The sequence below is a fragment of the Tetranychus urticae genome, chromosome 3 (assembly GCF_039701765.1).
Source record: "Tetranychus urticae isolate SD_2017Ah chromosome 3, NJAU_TeUrti_SD_1.0, whole genome shotgun sequence".
NCBI classification, from domain to species: Eukaryota; Metazoa; Arthropoda; class Arachnida; order Trombidiformes; family Tetranychidae; genus Tetranychus; species Tetranychus urticae.
This window is the reverse complement of record NC_142960.1, coordinates 5700164-5721572: the sequence shown is the minus strand read 5'-3', so window position 1 is coordinate 5721572 and position 21409 is coordinate 5700164. Positions and strand designations below refer to the sequence as shown.

The 21409-nt window shown below is 31.7% G+C and overlaps 4 protein-coding genes across 5 annotated transcripts; 2 read left to right on the top strand and 2 right to left on the bottom strand.

Annotated features, from left to right (window-relative positions):
• The first annotated feature begins 112 nt into the window (after positions 1–112).
• vimar (visceral mesodermal armadillo-repeats) lies at positions 113–11028 on the top strand. Its single transcript, XM_015939661.3, has 6 exons — positions 113–193; positions 309–581; positions 729–854; positions 1379–1942; positions 2034–2171; positions 9055–11028. The coding sequence occupies exons 1-6, from the start codon at positions 190–192 to the stop codon at positions 9855–9857; spliced, it is 1908 nt and encodes a 635-aa protein (XP_015795147.1). The 5' UTR covers positions 113–189; the 3' UTR covers positions 9858–11028.
• On the bottom strand, positions 11001–14414 carry LOC107371544 (uncharacterized). 2 transcript variants are annotated; one of them, XM_015939664.3, is made up of 7 exons: positions 13939–14414; positions 13345–13831; positions 13155–13265; positions 12618–12950; positions 12147–12215; positions 11967–12056; positions 11001–11584 (listed from the first exon to the last, which is right to left on the bottom strand). In XM_015939664.3, the coding sequence occupies exons 2-7, from the start codon at positions 13690–13692 to the stop codon at positions 11501–11503; spliced, it is 1035 nt and encodes a 344-aa protein (XP_015795150.1). In that variant the 5' UTR covers positions 13693–13831; positions 13939–14414; the 3' UTR covers positions 11001–11500. The 2 variants fall into 2 exon arrangements, with proteins under 2 accessions (XP_015795150.1, XP_015795148.1); XM_015939662.3 differs by having other exon boundaries at positions 12618–13265; positions 13939–14202.
• A 1769-nt stretch (positions 14415–16183) lies between these two features.
• LOC107370975 (uncharacterized) lies at positions 16184–16978 on the top strand. The gene is made up of 2 exons (XM_015938923.3): positions 16184–16441; positions 16515–16978. The coding sequence occupies exons 1-2, from the start codon at positions 16291–16293 to the stop codon at positions 16799–16801; spliced, it is 438 nt and encodes a 145-aa protein (XP_015794409.2). The 5' UTR covers positions 16184–16290; the 3' UTR covers positions 16802–16978.
• Positions 16979–20088: 3110 nt separating this feature from the next.
• LOC149093249 (uncharacterized) lies at positions 20089–21409 on the bottom strand. The gene is made up of 2 exons (XM_089269636.1): positions 21256–21409; positions 20089–20930 (listed from the first exon to the last, which is right to left on the bottom strand). The coding sequence occupies exons 1-2, from the start codon at positions 21364–21366 to the stop codon at positions 20193–20195; spliced, it is 849 nt and encodes a 282-aa protein (XP_089125762.1). The 5' UTR covers positions 21367–21409; the 3' UTR covers positions 20089–20192.

Genomic DNA, 21409 nt, shown 5'->3' with positions numbered 1-21409 from the left:
ATGGGAAAAGTATACTTTTACCGGTATAATTAAGATGGCAGCATATGTAAAAGTCTCTCGTTGAAACTAGGCATGTCTATGGGTAAAAAATGTAGTTGCATCACAGTTGAGTTTTGCTGTTCTTCTAGTTGATTGTTTATATGGCAAGTTGATGTAACTTGGTGAAAGTTGATTGTCAAACTCTCAAACATGGGTAAGTTATTTGATTAATCTAATTTTAAATTCACCTGACAATTATTTCAACGTTATTAATTGTTTTCTCTGTTGATTTTTTGAATACCGTGTTCTCCTCCTATCGTTTTATACAGAAGAAATAATCAATCGTTTAAATGATATTAAAATTACTGAGGGATCCAAAGAAACATACAATGAATCAGCTGGAAAAATGGTTAATCTGTGTGCTGACATTACCAAACAATTTTTATCCTCTGATGATGAGAAGCGTCAACAAATGAGTGAACAACTTGTCACTTTTGGATTAATTAATTCAATCAATGGAATCTTGAGCAACAAAAATATTAATGTAACAATCGATGACAAACGTGTAGTGTGTGAAATGATTGCTGAATTAGCCAAATTTGGTGAGTTTTTTTGGTTTCTTAATGTCTAGATATCTAAATTTAAACCAACTCTAAACTTGAATTCAACTTTTAACTTGTACTTTTTTCTGTTTTTTTTCATATTTTTTTCGTACTTGGGCCCTCTTTAATTGTTTGGAAACCCAACAGAAATTTGGAGGTTACCATTATCCTGTTCAAATCTATTTTCAGCCATTGTTCCTGTCTTATCAAGTGATGATTATGGGGCTATTAAGCAAGCTTGTCGAGCCATTGGTAATATTTGTTACGATAATGGTAAGTAAACTTAATGTATGCTGTGTTGTATACATTAATAAAGTGAATACAGGTCAAGGACAGAAATGCAGCATTACAATGGATTCACTATGTTAAAGACTAGTGAAAATATAGCAATGCTTTACTATTCTGACCTTGAATTTGAAATATCTTACTGCTTTTGTTCCAGACAAAAATATACTCTTCTCTCCTCTATGTTAACCTTACTCATCAGATTTATTGATTTTACTCTGTTGCCCTTGAAACTTTATCACCTCTATTCTCCAGCAACAACTCTTTATTTCCTTTTATATATTTCTCTCTGAGAAACCAAATGTTGATCATGCTCATGAGCTTGCAAAACTAATACACATTAGATATTTCCTAGCTGAGAAATACATGGACACCCACGCACAGATCTCCACGGATTTAGCGTATTCATGGAATAAAATGGAATTTAAAGAGAATAATATATTTCACGATTAACTCAATATCCACTTCTACTTTTTTACTCACAATTTTCTTTTGTTTCTTCTTCCCACCAGATACTGGACGAAGGTCATTCACCAAAGTTGACGGAATCAACAGCCTAGTTTCGTTGATGAAAACTCTTATCGATTCCTCTGGTTCCATTGATGGTGATTGTTCCACCGGTGGATCCAAATTGGATGAAGTTCTTTCCCTAGTTACAAGCTGTTTGTTCAATGTAATCAATACCTTTGACCATGGTCATGATATTGCTCTATCTGCTGGTTTGCTGCCAATTTTGTTGAAAATTTTACACAACAAGGGAAACACCTTTGAAGAAACAAGCCTTTCGGCAACCTTCGTCCTACAAACTCTACCCGAATCTGAAGTTGGCCGTAAATACCTGACAAGGCACAAAAATTTAACCGAACTCATAAACTTGATTACAATTAACCGAGATGAAGATATTTTATCTGCTCTTTTGGATACATTACTGGTTATATCAGAAGAAGATTCAGTCAAAATTAGTCTAATTGCTCAAGGACTACCAACCAAGCTGATAAGCATGTTAATCGAAGAAAATTTGAGTAAACCCATTGAAAAATTGATTTTAAGTGTTATATCATCTTGTATACTTGAAGGTTTGTTTCAACATGATGAAAAAATTTTCTTCATTATCTACTCTTTATTGAAATGTTGTTTCTCCATTTATCTTATCAAAATTTACACCAGATTCATGTATGGATGTACTGTTTGAAAATGGATCAGGCATGTTGTATAAACAATGTTTAAAATGGATTCAAGATGCATCAACTGAACATCATATACTCACTTCTGCTATATTGATTCTGGGAAACTTTGGCAGAACAGGTAAGTTTCATCTTTATATAAAACTCACTTTTTGTGCAAATTTTCCCTTTCTTTCCATCCATTCCAAGCTTCTGCTTTTGCTCATTTTCACTCATCAAGCAAAAAAGCAAACTTTGGGTAACATTTTCTCTTGTCTTTTCCTATCAAATAACCACAAAAAGTAAAATCAAGTTACCGATGATAATTTTTCTTCTGATAAATGACCTCATTAGGCGTTGATGAGTGTCAAAAATTGATACACTTTTGATTCTTGTAAAGTAAAATGTCTTACCTCTGTTTTCACCAACAATTGATGTCAAGTATGATTGATGTCAACATTATTGTCGAGTTAAATTGTTCCTTAGTTCATGGGCTAACCAATAATACGGTGAAACAAGATGTTAAAATAGATCATTTTATCAACATTTTGTCTTTCCTTCCGACTCGCTCAATGTTACAAACCTTTTATGACCCAAAGAAACAAAGTAATTGACAAAACATGTAAAATCTGAAAAAAGTAATCAACTAATAACCAAGATAATAGTAAAACTCATTACAGTTTAATTCAATTTATTGTTTTATAAATCACTAGATTGAATCTTTTACCACAGAAATATAATTATCCATTTAACCAATTTATACTTGCCCATAGTCTGTTGTAATAATCAATTTTAATTTGGTAAATTGTGTTTTACAAATCGATTCAATGTAAATCAATCTTTTCACTTCTCTTTGGATTGATTGATTTACAAATGAATTGTTTTTCTTTTTATCCTATGAAATTTCATTTTCTCACAAAATTACATTACATTTCATGATTTGTTGTCTTTTTCCCCTTACTTTTCATGATTAATTTTCATATAAAAAGATGAATTATTATGTAACCAGCAATATTGCGTTGCAAAAACAAAATTAGTTCAAATTATCAGTAAATATTGAACAAAGTAAATACATCGTAGGTGGATTTTTATATGTAAAATAATCTGTTGATCAGAAATATTTGGTTTACTCTTTAGTTTCATGATATTTCTTAGCCTTGTTCAATTTATCAAATTAACCTGCTGAAAGCGCAAGACTTTAAATATTTTTCAGTATCAGGAAATTTCAATATATTTTGCATTAAAGTGAATAAACGACAAAGTAGAAAAAAGAACAATTTTCTCAAATTCTTGAGATTATTTTTTCTTTTTTTCCCCAAGCATCAGATTTTCCAATACTTTTCTTCGCTATTGAAGGTGCTTGTTGATTTACCATGATTTTGACGATTGAATCTGAATCACGTTGATAACATCATTTAATGTTCGATTTATTTGATTGATGCATCTTCCATGTAATTCAGTTGAGTTAATGATCAATTTGACATCAGTCAAGTATTGGGTGTCATCAACTGTCAATACTAATTGACAAACAATCATTAACCTTTTATTTCCAAGTAAAAACTACAGCCTCTTCATTGTTAACCAATTGACTATTTTAAGCCTCATTACCATGAAATGAACCGAAACTTTAACCTTTTCGCTTCTAAGTCTTCAGATCTTTCAGAAAAATTGAATTCAGAATTCAGATTTTGCTCTTTTAACAACAATTTCAATGAATCTACAAATCTAACCTTTATGTAATCCTTACAATAAAATGTCAATGTAATATCAAACATTTACTTTTTTCATTTTTACCTCGATACCTTAAGCGCTACAAAAAGATATATTGAATTTAAATCACTCTAAATTATTCAAATTTTGATTATAATTAGCGACAATTAAATGTGATTGTTTTAAAAAAGATTGATATTTTATTGAGTGAGTACAGATTGAGTCAGTTACTTTGGTATTATTCAGTTCTCGTGTCCAGTTATTTTAGACTATTTTTCTTGCTTTATTGATTTTCATTATATTTTCAAGTTTTACACTATTTTCAATTGATTATTGATACAATTTAAATTAACATGAAAATCTTTTTAACAAGGTCATTATTTTTGACTTTATTCATGAAGCAGTTCCGTTTCTGTCTTTACATGATTTAAATATTAATTTATCACAAAAAATACATTTTTGATTAAACCGAGTACCTTAAAGTCACTGGATCAATATTGAAGTGTAAAAGTGAAATTTGAATGTATGATTTAGACTTGCTTGTAAATTATTTTCACTTAACATCGCCTTTGTAGTTCAATATCAACGGTAAATGATGGCTGTGCCAATGAAAAAGCCATCCAATCCTTTAACCAAATCTCTGATATTTACTCATGATAAACTAGTGCCGGTAATTATTTGCATTTTTGGGTCAACTACACAAGTCTTAACCTTGTTTGCCCTCTACTTTTCTTGGCCAACAACCACAGTAATTGAGGTGTATCGACCCAATGTTATTAACTTGCCTTCGATTAGTTTGTGTCTTGTTTTCACTCTGAGCGCTGATGATGTAGAGAAGACTATAGCTGCTCGTAATCAAGCGAATGAAACTGGCCGTGAAGTGTCCATCTATGACTTGACTCTTGATGAACTGGATCAGTTAACAGTTGATTTACACCATTTCGTGAAATCCTGTAGAGTGGCCAATGCTTCAATCGATTCTAACCAATTATTTAACATGGTTGACTGTGAAAACGTTAGTCCAGTTAAAGTTGCAATGACACCCTTTTTAAAGTGTTTCACTTATTTTTCGGGAAAAACCAATCCGTACAAATATTATCGAAATGATTTTTACGATGAAACCTTTCTTAAGGTCGAAGTCATTGCAAACCATACAAAAGTGACTACACTGGTCTTTGTCCATGACAACGATGAAGAGGTCGTCTTCAACAACGGCAGTCCTGACATGACAGTTCTTGACAAGACTTTTTATAATCACTTTATTTTGACCTATTATACCAGAACTAACACTGAACTTGCTTTTCCCTATTCAAATTGTATGGACTATGATGAGGTGCACAACAAATCTAGACGTACTTTAGTCAAACAATGCATGTATACTCAGGTCTATCTTGAGTATTCTGCTTTTCCTGAACGTTCCTTGGTTTCAATTCCAAATGATTTGTCCAATGTTACCTTCGATCAGGAAATTCCAATGTCGAAATTCCGGACTGTTTGTGAGACTCTTTATCATCAACCAGAATGCAAAACTCGCCTGTTTGATGCACGAATACTTCAATCAGAATTTGATGCAACCATTGATCCTGGACTTGTTTTAATAGAGTTTGGCTTTCCTTTAGGCTTACAATCAGATATAACGAAATCTAAAAAATTCAATGATATTGAATTTTTTTGCTATGTTGCTTCGATAATAAGTCTTTGGCTTGAAGTGTCCATTCTTTCAGTTACTAAATTTTTGTTTCATAATTTACGGAAACTTGTTCTCAATATTTTACGAAGGAGACGCGAAGCAAACAAGAAACGAGTGCTTTTAACCAGACATCAACAGAAACACAGAAAAATGAGCAAAAGTAAAGCCAAAATTTCTTGGATTTCCAATGTTTATGGTCCAGAATTTCATCACTTCTATCCAAAGTACATGAGATCCTATGGTCCAGTGTATCCGATTAGCTATTATTGAAACAATATCAGTCAAAATGTGAAATTCAAGTCCTTGTACATTGACAAGAAAATCGGATTCATAATTGTTAAAGGAATAAAAATAACAAAATCATTGTGATTATCTGTTCGACATTCAAATTGGAATCGGTCCAACTCAAGTACAAAATAAAACATAAGACAATAAGACATCGTCATTTATTTTGATTGCAGTAATAACCGTTTACATTGTTAGAAAAATTTTAATATTGAAATCAGCTTCAGATAAATATCCATCAAGTTTTTTCGCTCCAACAGCATATCATCAGTATAAAATGTTATAAAAGGCTAACCGTAAGCAGCCATATTCTTTATGTAACTTTGATGTAACTCCAGGAAGGTAACTTGATCTAGAGTTGCAACAAAGTTGATAACAACTTGATATCAAAAATAAAGAGTTGATTGACTTGAGATTATCGAAATTATTTCGTAAACAAAAATATTTTACCTTCTCAAATGAATAATTTTAAAACCTTTTGGAGTTTTTCATTGATAAAGATTAAACCTGAGCACATGAGATTAGTCTAGATTTACTGGTTAAGATGTTGAAGTTGATTTAAAGTTAGATTCATTTACTGTTTCAAATCGTTGAGTCGGTCAGTAGTTATTTCAGCTTCAATCTTGTAAGCTAAAGTAGACTTAATTTTAACTTGAATTTTCCATATAAACTGATCCATTTTACAAATTTAGTTTAAAAATCACCTGAAAATGCGTTTCATAGTCACAGCAATTGATGCGTAAGTGATTTATCGAGAAGCGTCTTTAACCTTTAAGTAGCTCTAAATGTCAATACTTTTATTTACTTTTTTGGCCATTTCCACTTTATTGTCCGTTTAGTGATGAAAACAAAATTGAGATCAATATTGATTTGTGAATTGATAAATTCTGGTTTCTACCAATAATGGTGATAATATTTTTTAAATGCTACTCAATCTCTGTGAATGTAAAATGTTTCACATTCGTGACTATTGATAATCTGTTGTTTCTTTTCCTAAAAATCAGTTAAAAGCTGGATTCTTTTTTCCATTTTATTTCCGATTAATCCTTATCCAAACGGATTTTTACTCTATTTGGAAATGCAAACTGAGAAGTAAATTGTTATTCAAGGAAGGGTGAAACTAGAATAGAATGAATAAAATGTTTAAATTACCGTTATTTCAATGAAAATCACTTTTTGTAATAACATTTTGTTCAAAGAAAATGTTAATAACAAAAACATCTTGTCCACAGTTTGTTGCTTTTTTTACAATCTATAATCTTGATTGGCTTGTAAGTTTGAAACAGGTCATGATGATGATGATAAAGATGATTAGAATGATGATTGTACAGAAGAATGGTTCCTTTGAGAAACAAAAAAAAGTTTCAATGAATGACATGAGCAATACGCTTTAAGTGTAGGCGTTAAAAACAGAGGCCAACGACCAAGAAAGAGATTTGTTAATATCTCTTTAGTTGGAGTTAAAACTCCATGCAATCTTCATCATCTTGATCTTCTTTCTTCTACCCTTATAATGTACTATTGAATAGTGTGTAGGAGTGAAATGGTGAAAGTTAACAGCAAGAGGGCAAAATTGGTTAACAAGGAAAAGCTATCCTCAAAATGCAAGCTCAATTGGGTGGGTGGCCATGATGCTAGGGAATAGGAAGAAAAAGTAAAAACTGAATACGAACCAAATTTTGATGTTTCATCCATTTTCATGCACTTTTATTGAATTATCTTTTGATTTATATTATTCATCATTAATATCATCATTGTTATCATAATGTTTGCCCCCATTCACTTCACATTTGAACAAAAAAAAAGATTTACTTAACGATTCGTCTTTCATAATACTTGACTTTTTGACATTTTACTGATCAAATGTTTGCTTTAATCTTGATTCATTGTATTTATTGGTCACAAATTTTCAATCGTTCAAAATTGACTTCCAAAGTGAATCTTATCGATTTAAAATAACCAAAGGACTTTGCCTGTTGTTGCGATGCGTAAATTTTACTGTCAATCGATAGAGCACATAATGTATAAGAAATTTTAAATTCTTACAGAAAATTCTAACCTCGAAAAAAGGAGATCAAAAGTCGAATCTTTTCATTGCTTCAACAGCAGATCTATCAGAAAGAGCAAAAAATGTTGAATCGATTGCTCAAAGTAAAGCCCATTCTAAAGGTGCTATCAAACGCGTTCTCTGATCTAAAGTTGACTCAAGAAATATGCCGATCTTTTGTTGATTAAATGTCCTCTTCGTTCGGCAATTTCAAGTCTCTGGTGTCAAAAAGTTTTACACGAACTCGCTGTCTTTGTTCATGATGTTACTCAAAATTTATTAGCATTTTGTTTCGAGTTGTATTTCAAGTTCAACTTGACCCTCAGATTTCAATGTTTATTAATGTCTTTGGTGATGTTTAATTATTTGTTGGTTGAATTTGTACAATCGATAAAATGATGAATAATGTTACGCTGTAAAAAAAGAAAATGGATTCAATTAAGGAATAGAATCGAATATGTTCATTTTATCAATTCATTATGTGTTTATTATTTATTCAAGCAAAATTCTTATTCTGGTTGTTAACTCATTTTCTGTCTTGTTCAAAATTGCAGTTACAAGACAATTTTTTTTATTCAACCTCATCTTTTGCTTCTCCAATTTACTCTTTTCATTTGGCATGTTGTTTTTGCTTGTGTTTGTTTTCATTCAATACACTTAATATGATTAGCTAAAGTCACTGATACAGCAAAATAACAGTTTCACAATTATCATCATCATCATCAATAGCATCCCTTTGAGTGTAAACCTCTCAAATCCAAAGCCAATTCCTTCTTTTGTCTTCTCTCAATATTAGGCTAACTTTATACAGTTTTTTTTGCTTCACCATCTTAAAGAGCATCTCTTGAATCAATTGTTAAAATGGCTAAACAAAGTTGACTTGAACAGTTAATACATTCAATTTAATTTCCGATTGATCAACAATCTAGAAAAAATAATTTCCATCTTTCGCCTTTGATCATTCACCTCTTCCATCTTCATTTCACTCTCATCCTCTTTCAATGCATCCATTTGTATTGATGATATTTTTCAACCTTAATCAGTGAAACTGTTTTCCCATTTAAAGTGAAAACATGTCAAGATGAATTTAATTCAAACTAAGGAAATAATATTTTCTCAAATGTATAAATTGTAACATTACAATATTAAATTAACTTTAAACTCAATTTATTGCAATGACGGTTGAAAAATAAGTGAAAAATAGCAAAATTGTTGTGATTTCTGTTGGATTGAAACTATTTCAATTTATTTGATACTCGAGTCTAATTATTTTTTATCCTTTGCCTTTTCCAGATTCTAATTGTTGCCAAATTGTCAAAGATTCAGGCCATAAAGCAATTTTATCGGTATTATCTCGTATCACTGGACCTGATGGGGACTTTCAGCTTCAACATGGCTGCCTTTCAGCTTTACGTAATCTGTCAATTGCCAGTGAAAACAAGGAAATCCTGTCAAACCCTGAAACTCTGGAGACTCTTATCTCAATGTCTTCAGTGAAAGCTCATCCCATAGTATTCAAGTTGCTTCAATCTCTTCGCATGTTAACAGATAACCAAGAACCGGTGGCAACCCTGTTGGGTACCAATGAAGACTTTTTGGACAAACTTATTGGTTGGAGCACAATTGATGACCATTATGGTGTTAAAGCTGAAGCTTCACGTTTATTAACTTGGATTGTTAAAAACTCTAAATGTCGAATGGTTGTCGACAATATTGTAAGGTTAAATGGATTACGAGGTATTATCGAGATGATATCAACTGGAGCTAAATGTGGAATCATGCAAAATGAAGCATTCATTGCACTTATACTGATGTTTGCCTCAACTGATCCCCAGTTGGAAGATCGTCTCATTGATGGATCACTTGGTTATCATATCCATACTTTTCTCAGTTCCGCTTACAATTCTCAAACGCTTATTCAAAATGAAATTTTAAGCAATTTCATTACACTCATGCAGCTTCTGGCAAGTCGTTCAAAGAACCTCAAAGCTCACCTAATACTTCACAAGATTCCAAATGATTTGCAAAATATTCCTCTCAATGGAAACACAACCATGAATTCAAGGATTAACCAAGTTTTACAGTTACTTCAATGAAATCCAATACCATTGTCTACCATCAAATAAGGAAAAAGTAGATTATCCATCTTCATGCATTTCAATGGCCACCTAATTTTCACCAATTATCATCATTAATTTAACTTTACTTATCCTTCGCAAATTTAAAATGATCCAGTATTAGAGATGTTTACTGGTCTTCCTTCAGAGAAAAAAGATGAAAGCTTTGATTACCATGATATCATTTCTAGGATTCATCGTTATTTATTTTAATGGAAAACCTGTAGAAAGGCAACATTTGTTTTATTTATTGTAACAATTAACGAAATCTTGGACAACTAAGGACAACACAATTTACCAAAAAAGCAAAATCAATATCAGCTTCTTCCGCATACAAAAATTAACACTATTTTTATATTGTTATCATTTTTGTTTTGTTTTTTTTCGTTTTCCTTTATTCCTTTAGCTTTCATTTTCTTCTTTCCTTGATTTATTTTTACAATTGTTGTGATAGAAATGGTCGGCAACATTAAAATAGATTAATCAAGGAAAGAATTTAATTTTAACTAAATGGATAAACAGTTGATTGTAATTAATTTACTAGCAGCAAAACAGAGTATATTTTTAGCTTTCAAATGTAGATTTTAGATGATCAAGAGAGGATAAATTATCAAGATGAAAACAACAGAGTTAACTATTTTACTGATTATCAACAATTTAAATCTTCTTGGACAAAGCAAATTATATTGATAATTATTTTTGGTAACAAGCAAATCCATTTCATTTTATTTCTTGATTGTAATTTATCAAAGACTCAATGTTGAACTTTCCAAAATATGTAAACCAAAAATGTAACCTGTACCAACCCATTGACTCTGTATTTCTGGTTATTAATTGTAACAATTATACAGCCACATAAAGATATTAGTATTGATGTAAAATTCAATATGTGGCATTTCAATCACTGAACTTGTGATGGTTACAGAGCTGAAAGAGTCAAATGCTGCGTACAAAAAATGGTACAATTTGTTTCCAAAATGAATCAATCTTTGAGTTGTTTCTTTTGAACAAATGATTGTTACATGATGAACAAATCCATATTTAAAATATTTACTCTTTATGAGTTCGCAATTATAGTCAATGATTGTAATCCCAATCATTTAATTGATTCAAAACACTTAATTTATCAATAAAGTATTTCTATAATTTAGTTTCAAATATTACATAGTTTTTGTTACATTCAATGTGAACACTTTCAATTTAAAAGCTCATGCTGGTTACCAAGATTAACTAGATTAATTGTCGGTAATACGAGTTTGATAAAGTTGGATCTTTTGGACTACAGATTATTTCCAATTACAATCAATTTAATGGCATCCGTGGCTTTCAATTGAATCCAAACTCTTTCTACACACAAGATATATTGTTGGTTTTGATGAACATGAGATATTGCGCGTAACTGACTAGAAATAATTCAATCGTGAACAGATGATTGAATATATTAACCGACTTTTTTGTGACAATTGATCAGCGTTGACAGGTGAAGTAATTTTCAAGCAAAAACGGTTAATCAGTGGGTAATTGTGAGGGAAAACCAGTTAGCTTATAATTTTTTGCTCATGAAATTAAATGAATCTTTTTAGCCAATTTGATCGGTACCAAATGCATCAGGAATCCAGTCTCTAATTCAATTGAGATTTGGCTTGTCTCACTGTAATCACAAAGTCAAGGGTTAACAGAAAATCTTGAGTCAGTTCAATGAAAGCCTGAAAGAAGAAAAAGACGTTTCAAAATTAATTGTCTATTCACAATATTTTAAAATTTATTGGTATTCAAGCTGCTAATATAGTATTAGGCTCATTAAGAGACGTGATTGTGAATTAGAAAATATGTATTTCCATAAATCAATGTTGATTATTATTCAGATTCAATCTTGCCTTTTCCTTAAGTCTTTAGCATTTGATAAAAATTGTAATTCATAGGAAAAAGTAGAGAATAACAATGAACCGATCTTGATGGGAATACATATTAGATTAATTCTTATCAGTTCAGCTGCATCTCCTCTTGATTTCAACTCATCAGATCAAATTCAATTTATTGATTGGATCCATGGTTGTTATTAACATATAGGTGACATGTTTAACTTACATCATGAACCGAGTCAAGTGTAAATATAAATAATCCTCCACAACTGAACCCCATCTCAGTGAACATGATGTGTTGATTGAATAATTGAAGCTATAGTGATTGTGATAAACAAAAAATGGTAGATCGCAGTTAATAAACAGTTGGTTGATTATTTGATAAAGATTTGTTATTTACTCTTACCCTTTGCAGAACTGGAATTGAATAGCTGAATAAGATTAACCGTAGTCCATTAGCAGCAACACTATCAATCTAATGATGAGGAAATATATAACTGAGAATTAGTTAAAGATAAAGACACATTAATCAAGATTAACCTGTGAATCTTGAACTTGAATTAAAATTGTATAAAATGGCGCTAATCAAACAATGGCGTTTGACACTTTGTAAACAATAAATGTTAACGTTTGAGTCATTAGCAAGTAAAGGCGGAAAATATAAAAATTAATTATTAAGCGTAATCGATGGCAAGAAGAGAAAGAAAATCAGATTAAAAAACAATTAGTATTTAATTAACTTGAATTAAAACAACTGATACTGGTCAGAATGTAATTTAAGTCCAGTTTTCTTGGATGAAAGTCAATCTTGTTGGATGACTTTTATGGTAAGAACCGAGTTAATTTTAACTCAATGTTTTGGACCAATATTACTTACTTCATCTGATACTTTGGTTCCTGATAGAAACATTTTGGTAAATAAATAAACTGATTCAATGAGATGTAACCAAAGGAAAACAATTGAAGCAGTTGATTGAACAATGAAGGTTAACTGGAAAACACAATAGAGACAGGTCAAGGGTTTGAGAATCAACGTGACGATGTTTATCTGTGACCAGTATTTATCGTAAAGCTTGAGATTAACCTTCAACAGGTCATGTTCATCCAGAATAGATTTAAGCTCAGCTTCGTCTAATGATTTAATTTGATTGTTGGATCCATCTTTACCCTTTTTAACAATAACAGCAATCCTATCATTTATAACACGAAACTTGAGGACAAAATATTGAACCAAAATTTCAAATAGATGTGAGTTAACATGGTCAAGACTAGCAAATATAGTCAGATGGATGGTTAAGAGGGTGAACAGGGTTAATTGAATTAACTGGTTATTACCGTAGACTGTAAATGATAGGGTTAAACCTTCGTAAAGGTACAGGAGAGTTAAAATGGTGATAATAATCAGAGCACGTACAATAATAGAGTAAATACACTTTAAGGCTGATTGGTGAGCAAAGGAGGACAGTTTTTGCATTGTATCAGGAGCATTGTCAATCTTTGATGAAACCTTTGATTGAGTTAGAAACTAGACGAATAGAAAAGTTGAAAAAAATAATTAGATTACACCGAGAATCTGAAAATTAGATTAAAAATCAGTTTACTACCTGAAATATTTCAGTCCATTTCATCAATATTGAGTTTGAGTTGGATGCATAACCAGCGATAAAGTAAGTTGATACATTAGAGATTAGGTTGGAGACGATCAACGCATAAAATGGTGAATTACGGTCATTTTCGGGTTTAATCAGGGTTGCTGTGTAGTCACTGAATGGAGGAATCACTAATATAGTAATTAATAACAGACAAAGGGACAAATATTTAGCTAAATTGTGATAGACTGTGGTTAAAATTTGAGAAAATTTCTTGCTTTTTCCTTTGTTAGCCAAATAGTCTGCAAGGTAAATGGGAAAACAGCCGAAAAAAGCAATCACAGATTCAATCCGTACGGCCATTGGTAATCACTTTAATTGTGGTGAAGATGCATTAGCGTAAATATAATCATAATACAATCAACGGCGTCATTTCTTTTGGATCATCATTGTTTACACTTGAGTTATTACCACCTTTATGTTAGACCTATTTGGTGTGTTGCTATAAATTGGTGAGAGGAAAAACAAAAACAGGAATAAATCAATAAGTGTTTTGCTCGTTTAACTGGTAAATATGGTGATTAATGCTTCTTAATATAATCAACTCACCTCATAATTGTCCTTACCATTAGATTAAGTTCCTTACCAGTTGATTAATAATTAATTAAGGGCACGCAATTTCTTTACAAAAGACATTCAATTGGATAGCCATTACAAGTCTATATCGTGTAACCATTTAATGGTTAAATTACATATCCATTTGTCTTTGGTAAATGATCTTGCAATAATTATCATAGTAATTATTTGGATCAATTCTGATCGAAATAAGTTTCCTGGAAAATATCAATATTGGTCACAGAGTTAAAAGTTGCATGTTTTTTCAATCTAAAACAATGGGTTTCAAGAAGTAAACAACAGTAATTAGTATCGATATCAGTAGTCAGTTTTAATTTCAACTATCTGATATCTTCTTTACAGATGCACAGTATTGCTGAGCACATGACCTTATCGATTTGTCACCAAACTTAATTGAATTTGGCTCTCACAATTATTATAATTAAGGATGGAAGATTAAATAGCCGATTAGTAACTTATAATTTGGTTGATACAATTATTCTCGGCTGGATAGAAGCAACTTTCACATTAACAAAACCAGCATTAAAAGGGTAAAACCGGCTGACTGACACAGAGCTTTCATAACAAAACCAGCTTTCTAATGACCAAAAATTACTTTCATTAGACAAAAGCTCTAGACTTGAAGAGTATCTTTATTCAGTAGATTATCTCATTGGTTGTTAATTACCTCTTTCATGATGAATCGTGAAATATAAGTTGACATTTTGATGAAATCGACAGTTTAACTCGAGAGTTTTTGTCTTGGGAGTTTCGTTCAATGATAGTTGATTTTATCGAGTCGAGAATGATTTGATTCAAATGCATTGTATTTGAATAAATATGAGATACTTTTCATGTTAAAGAACTAAATTGAGATGTGTTTGTAAGCAATCAATATGTTGCCGGTAGTATTACTATTAAATGATCAGTGATAAGTGAGCTTAAAGCCACATTAACACCAAGTAACAGTCTAATTGATCAACAATTAACTAATAACCATAACAGCCGTGAGCCATTTCACTTGTTTGGTGGGAAAGCTGGACAGTCATTTAACATCTCCAATTATAAAGTTAATACTAATTGTTGACTTTTTGTAGGTTGAATGCCAAGGTTATGTCAATTTGGAACCAGTTTATCATCATTTTGAATTCAGACATTGTTTAAAAGAGTCACATCTCATCAGTAAAATTTATTAACACGATGACATTTATTACATTTGGGATGCGATGAAAAGATTCATTGTATTTCATAATATTTCTCAATGTTTCGTAATGTTGAGGAACTGCAGCTTGAGATGTTGGACAATAGAAGGAAGCGAAAAAAGAAACGCCAAATACTTCGACGAAAGCTTTGGTAAAGTCCGTTTCGATTGCGAAAATCAATCAGCATTCGTTAACACTTAAGGGGTCCAGTTTGATCGCTTTCTTTATATTGATACAATTATTACAGTAAACGTTTCGATATTTCAGTTACACAACCATCAGTTTCAGGCCATTTTCATTTCATCCAATCCATTAAACTGCAATACTATTTCCCTGAAAGGTATTGTGATATCGATAGCTTTTGGATGCTGAGTGGTTAAATTGATAACTCTACTCAAACTTGAATCGAGAAGTATTCTTAGAGTTGAGGATAAAGCAGCTTAATCTCATTCGGTGAACAAAATCCACAAATATCCTGTGAATCTGAGTGAATGTTATGATTGGGAATCATTGTGATCTTGATTACCTATGAAAAAGAAGAAAAAGTTAGTAAATTATAAATAAAACATATTTGTAGGCTTACCTGCTTGTTTGACCTTTTTGGGTAACAGATCTAAAGATTGAGTATATTTAGGTTTATAAGATGTTTCAAATCTACTGCGATATGAGATTTCATTAGATGTTGTTTGAACATAAATAGGAATTGGATAATAATCGAATAATTAAAGTCAGTTTAAAGACATTACGAGGAAACTTGAGGTGACAAAAACTGGTGAAAATGGGTACATGGGTTAAGAGTTGAAGACAGATTTCAATCGGAATTGTTCTACTTTCACTATTTTTGTTTTTCATTCATTTGAATATTATCTAATCCAGCTAAATTTCACTTTGAATTAATAATATTTTGAGGCTGGTGAGTTTTGAAGCAGGCGTTGACCAGCAAGTTCATGAGGAACTCGTTGTGACTTAAACAATATAAAATTATCATGAATGAAGATTTCTCAAGCAACAGATTTCCTCGTTTAATACAAAGTATAAAAGAGTGTTAATTGTTTGTAAAAAGATCATTCCAGTTTTATCACTCCTCAAGACATCTTAATCATTTCAACCAGGTTTGCTAAGCAACTTTAAATCATCAATAAAAATGAAATTCCTCGGAGTTCTTTTTGCTTTGTTTGCTATTGCCTCAGCTCAATTTGACTTGTTCAATGGATATGGAGCCGTCAGGTATGGTGGATATGCTGGTCTGAGGTACGGTGGTAATGCTGGTTATCGAGGCTTCGGATATAATCCAGGTAAGAGAAACTTTCTTCCAATACATTTTAAAAGAATCTTTACGATAAATCAAATTTAACGTTTCCCTTGTAGGCTATGGATACGGTGGTCCAGGTAATGGCGGAGGCTACGGAAATGGTGGTGGTTATGGTGGTTCACCTTACGGTGGTGGCTATGGTAATCCAATGAATGGTGGTGGCTACGGCAATGGTGGTGGTTACGGTAATGGCGGTGGTTATGGTGGTCCAATGAATGGTGGTGGCTACGGCAATGGCTACGGAGATAGAGTTGGTTATGGTGGTGGTTTCGGTGCCAACATTGGTCTTAGATATGGTGCTGGAATCTACGGTGGATTTGGAGCAGGACGAAATTATTATTAAGAGCTTCCATCTTGTGATATAAATCGAGTATCAGTCAGGAATTAATGTAACTAGTTGAATTGCCAAAATTAAGAAACAAATAGGCACATAAGTGTCATTTGACAGCTCAAGAAATACGGAGCTATAAAAATTGTACCTTGTAATTAATTTCCAATAAATATTATTTAAACACTCAAATTAACTTCTTTTTGCCATCATGAACGAACGAAATTTGGCTTAGATCAAATCAAAGCAAAGTTTTTAGATGGTCTAAAAGTATTTAGTATTTGATTTGATCTCGATTTATAAGTGATGATGAAGAATGATGATTGAAGATGATGTTATTATTGAATTATTGAATCTCAAAGTTTTAAGGCCAATGCCCAAAATTAACAAAAACTGTGTTTAAATTGCAGAAAGTAATAAATCCATGATGTGAGCCAACAATTTTTATGGACAAATAATAATTTTCAGCTCGCTAACTCTTACAATCACAAAATGCGACAGGTTTAGGTGAAAATCGAAATGATCTGCTTTAAAGGAAACTGAAAACTTTATTCCTCAAAATGTATACATTTTCTGGTTGTTCATCAAAAGTTACATCTTCAAAATAAGTTTCATGAAGAAATTTGCTTCCGTTATTGTACAAAAAGCGATCAAAGTTTCAACTTTGAACTCGATTTCTTCGAAAACTGTCCATCGGAGGAATTATTTAATAGCAACAATGGACTCAGATGCTATTTCCTTATAACCTTCACTAAGTTTCAACTCTTAACTCAAACTTTTCGAGCATTTGACAGCACTCTTTGCATTTCTTTTGCCAGTTTAACCAGAAAAATGGTTTATTTACTAAGATATTCATTTATTTGAGTTTGTTTTGTTGAATAAGTTGTTTGTCGTGCATTTACTGCCCGAAAATCATAACTAAAATGCACTAATCGAAAGTTATTGAATTGAGTTAAATTATGTATTAGTAGAGAATTGAATTAGTGAAAGAATGATCATTGTAAGTGATGCCATTCTCGAAATATTGATGGCCAAAGTTTTTAGGTCGATGGCCGAAATCAAGCGAACTGTAGAGAAATTGCAAAAATCTTTCAGACGTAATATTTTACCATAAATTTTTATCGAAGAATATTAAGTTTCATCTTTCTAAGTCTTCTGATCGCCAAATGCGACAGGTTTAAGTCAAAATCGAACTTGATCTGTTTTACAGAAAAAGAAAATGTTATTTTCAAATTTAAGTGCATTTTCTGGTTAGGCATCAAAAGTTACATGAGTGAATTAAGTTTCATGTAAAAATATGCTTCCATGTTTGCGGAAAAGGCGATCGAAGTTCCAAATTTGGACTTGCTTCACGCGAAAACGGTTCATCAGAGAAACTTTTAAATAGTAAAATTGGATTCCTTTGCATGTCCCTACAAATCAACATAAGCAAAAATAATGATTTTTATCCGTTTCTGGCCATTTATGTCAATTCGCATTTGAGTAACCATTTAAATTTATAAGGCGAGTCTCGAACCCTAACATCAATAGCAATCTAATGTTATAACTTTTTTGTAGCATCTAAAATTTATACAATAACAGCCACTAATAAAATCTATTGATTGGTGTAAGATTGAAGATTCTAGGTGATGCCATTCACGAAATTTTTAGACTCAAAGTTTTAAGGCCAATGGCCAAAATCAAGAGAACTGTAAAGAAATTTCGAAAAATGTTCGATTCATGGTGTGGGCTACTAATTTTTATCGCAGAATAATAAGTTTCCGCTGTCTAAATGTTACGGTCACAAAATGCGACAGGTTTAAGTCAAAATCGAAACGATCTGCTTTAAAGAAACCAGAAAACTTTATTTCTCAAAATAAGTTTACTTTCTTGTTGGTAATCAAAAGTAACATTAGTGAAATCAGTTTCGTGAAAAAATCTGCTTCCATAATCGCATAAAAGGCGATCGAAGTTCCAACTTTGGCCTCGATTTTCTGGAAAACTATCTATCGTATGAACTATTTAATAGCACCAATGGACTCAGATTTTATTTCTTTACAAACTAAATGAGTTTAAATTTGAAAGAAAAAGATTTTCGCCCGTTTTTGCCCATTTGTGTCAATGTGTGTACAAATGTGTTAATTGTGTCTTTTCAGTAACAACCAACAAACAGTTATTGTTTTTGCTATTGAAAATTTCTTGTTATGTCGTTGTGTGATGACTTTTTCCACGTAATTAAGCATCCAAAATGGACTTTTGCTTTGTTTGCAACCAACAAGCAATCTATTGAATCATAAAACTACATGGAATTCAAAATTTTAATAGTTTTTCCTTCTCTGGTTTACTTCCAATGATCCGTCTTCGGGTCGTCTCATCATTTTTACGTTTTCTTTGATGGTTGGTTTCAATTTGATTTAACTTTGAGCTAGATTTAGGACGTCCTTCTCTTCGATAATCGAAGTTTATCCATGGATCCATCAAATTCAAATGTCACTTTTCTCACATCTTCTGGAAAAACCACCAAAGTATTGTCGAATTGAAATTTTGAGCCATCAAATTTGTTAGTGAATTCAAAGTCTTCTTTTCCAAGAACAATTGTTTGGATGCGAGAATGCTTAAGGTTAAGGTAATTTTTGTTTCATTGTTTACTCTGTCTTTTATTGTCTGCTAATTGTCGCAAATTAATTGTCAACTTTAAGTGATACATTTAAAAAGTGCTACTTTGTTCATTGAACAAGTTTCAAAGACTAACATTTTTCCAAGCTTACCAATGAGAAATATTTTCTCGACCAAATTAACCCAAAGCTTTTGAGATTCCCATTTCTTAAACCCTTCCAATTTCTGGTTAAATTAATGATCTTTTCTTACCAGTTTGTATCTTAGGAATCGATTACAACGGGAAAAAATTCTAATATCTTGGCTTCTGAGTAATTAGCTGTTCACTTCAAGGATTCATGTTTAACATGCTGGTTGTGAATTCATTCTCAAATTTAAGATGAAGGTGAAGATGAACAGCTGAGTCACGGAAATTTTGGGAGCCTTTGGACGTGATTTTAACTTTCCTCTTTTGATATAATTGTTTAAACATTTAGTTCAATATCAAGCTTTGGATTCAAGAAAGTTGTCAAGACAATTAAAGGTCAGTTTTAGACTCATCCTTTATATAAAATTGCTTTATATTTAACCTTAATTTTCTAATTAACTCTTTGCCAACCTTTTGATTTCAAACAACTATTAATCACTTTCTTTTCAATCTACTCTTAACATTGCATCCGACAAGCGCTCAAATATGGATTCAAGAAAAGGCTGATTTTGACTTCAAGTTCACACGAAAGTAACTGATACATTTAAGTATCCGATTTATTAGCATCTAATCAACATTTTTGTCAAATTTGTCTTTTCTAATTGTTTTATTTTCCATCATTCATTAATCGGTAATTTCAACGCCATGAATAGCAAATTGATCAAATTTCGTTTGCAACTGTATATTAGGAGTCGTAACGTTGACGGAAAGATTTTTATTGGTCACATTGCTGCCTGGTTGCTCGATGAAAAATCGTCCATTGCTGGTGGCAGTTGTAGTCTTCAACTTGATTTTTGTAAAGTCAGTGAGATTAGGTCTTGCTTCGTAATAATTTCCTGGTTTGTTATCATGAATAGCGAGATAATCTCCTCCTGGAACTGGCTTTGTTTTACGAGAAAATAGCGAAGTATTGAAGTTTGAATTTACAAGGAATGTGGACTTCGCTGGCAATATTATTTTACGCAAATCATCATAAAATTTAGATAAACCGCTTTGTGTATTGAAATTTGACCAAGTTGATTCGGCAACAACAAATTTGGTCGAAAGTCTATCTGAGCTGATAAATGAAGCGTTACATAAGCCAAAGATCACATTTACGTTATTAGAGAAAGAAATATGTTCACTTTGATATATTTTTATTCTCGTCTTTTCTTCACTGGTTACAAGTTTGTGCTGATAGGCGATGCGAGAACCATATGATTTAATGTCACCATTGAGGGAAGCAAATATTTTGCTATAATTTCCAACGTGCGAATTGATAGCTGCGCCGAATGAATTATACAGATCCATTATTGAATTTATTTTTTGGGCTGTTTCATTTCTATCTGAGGCTTGGATTATATCAGATCTTACTTTGTTTATCTGAAGAGCAGTGGCAATGATTAAAACAACTATCAAAAATGTAATACAAACCAACACAAATATCAAAAAAGAGAAATAAACAGAAGCTGAACGAGATGAGGGTTTCGTCATTTTACATATTAGATGTTACCTGGATAATAATCAGTTCTTGAATCTAAACTTGTAGTTAAATAATCAGAAGGATTCGATAAGCTTTTCGAGAGCTTTTCAGTGTTCAAACTAGATTGGTAAAGATTTGGTTTATTACAATATTTTGGTTTATTCAGATTTTCATATTGCAATACAAAATGTTTACGATGGATTTAGAATCTTGAAAATATCTTACCTGATTGATTCTTAAATAATTGATGACGAAAATTAAGATAAAGATGAAACTTCTTGATATAAGAATTGAGGAATCTAATGTTACAAAAGAAAGGTTTGAAGTTAAATTCATGTGAAGATTTGGGGATTATGAAGTTTGGATAAGTGTGTTATTT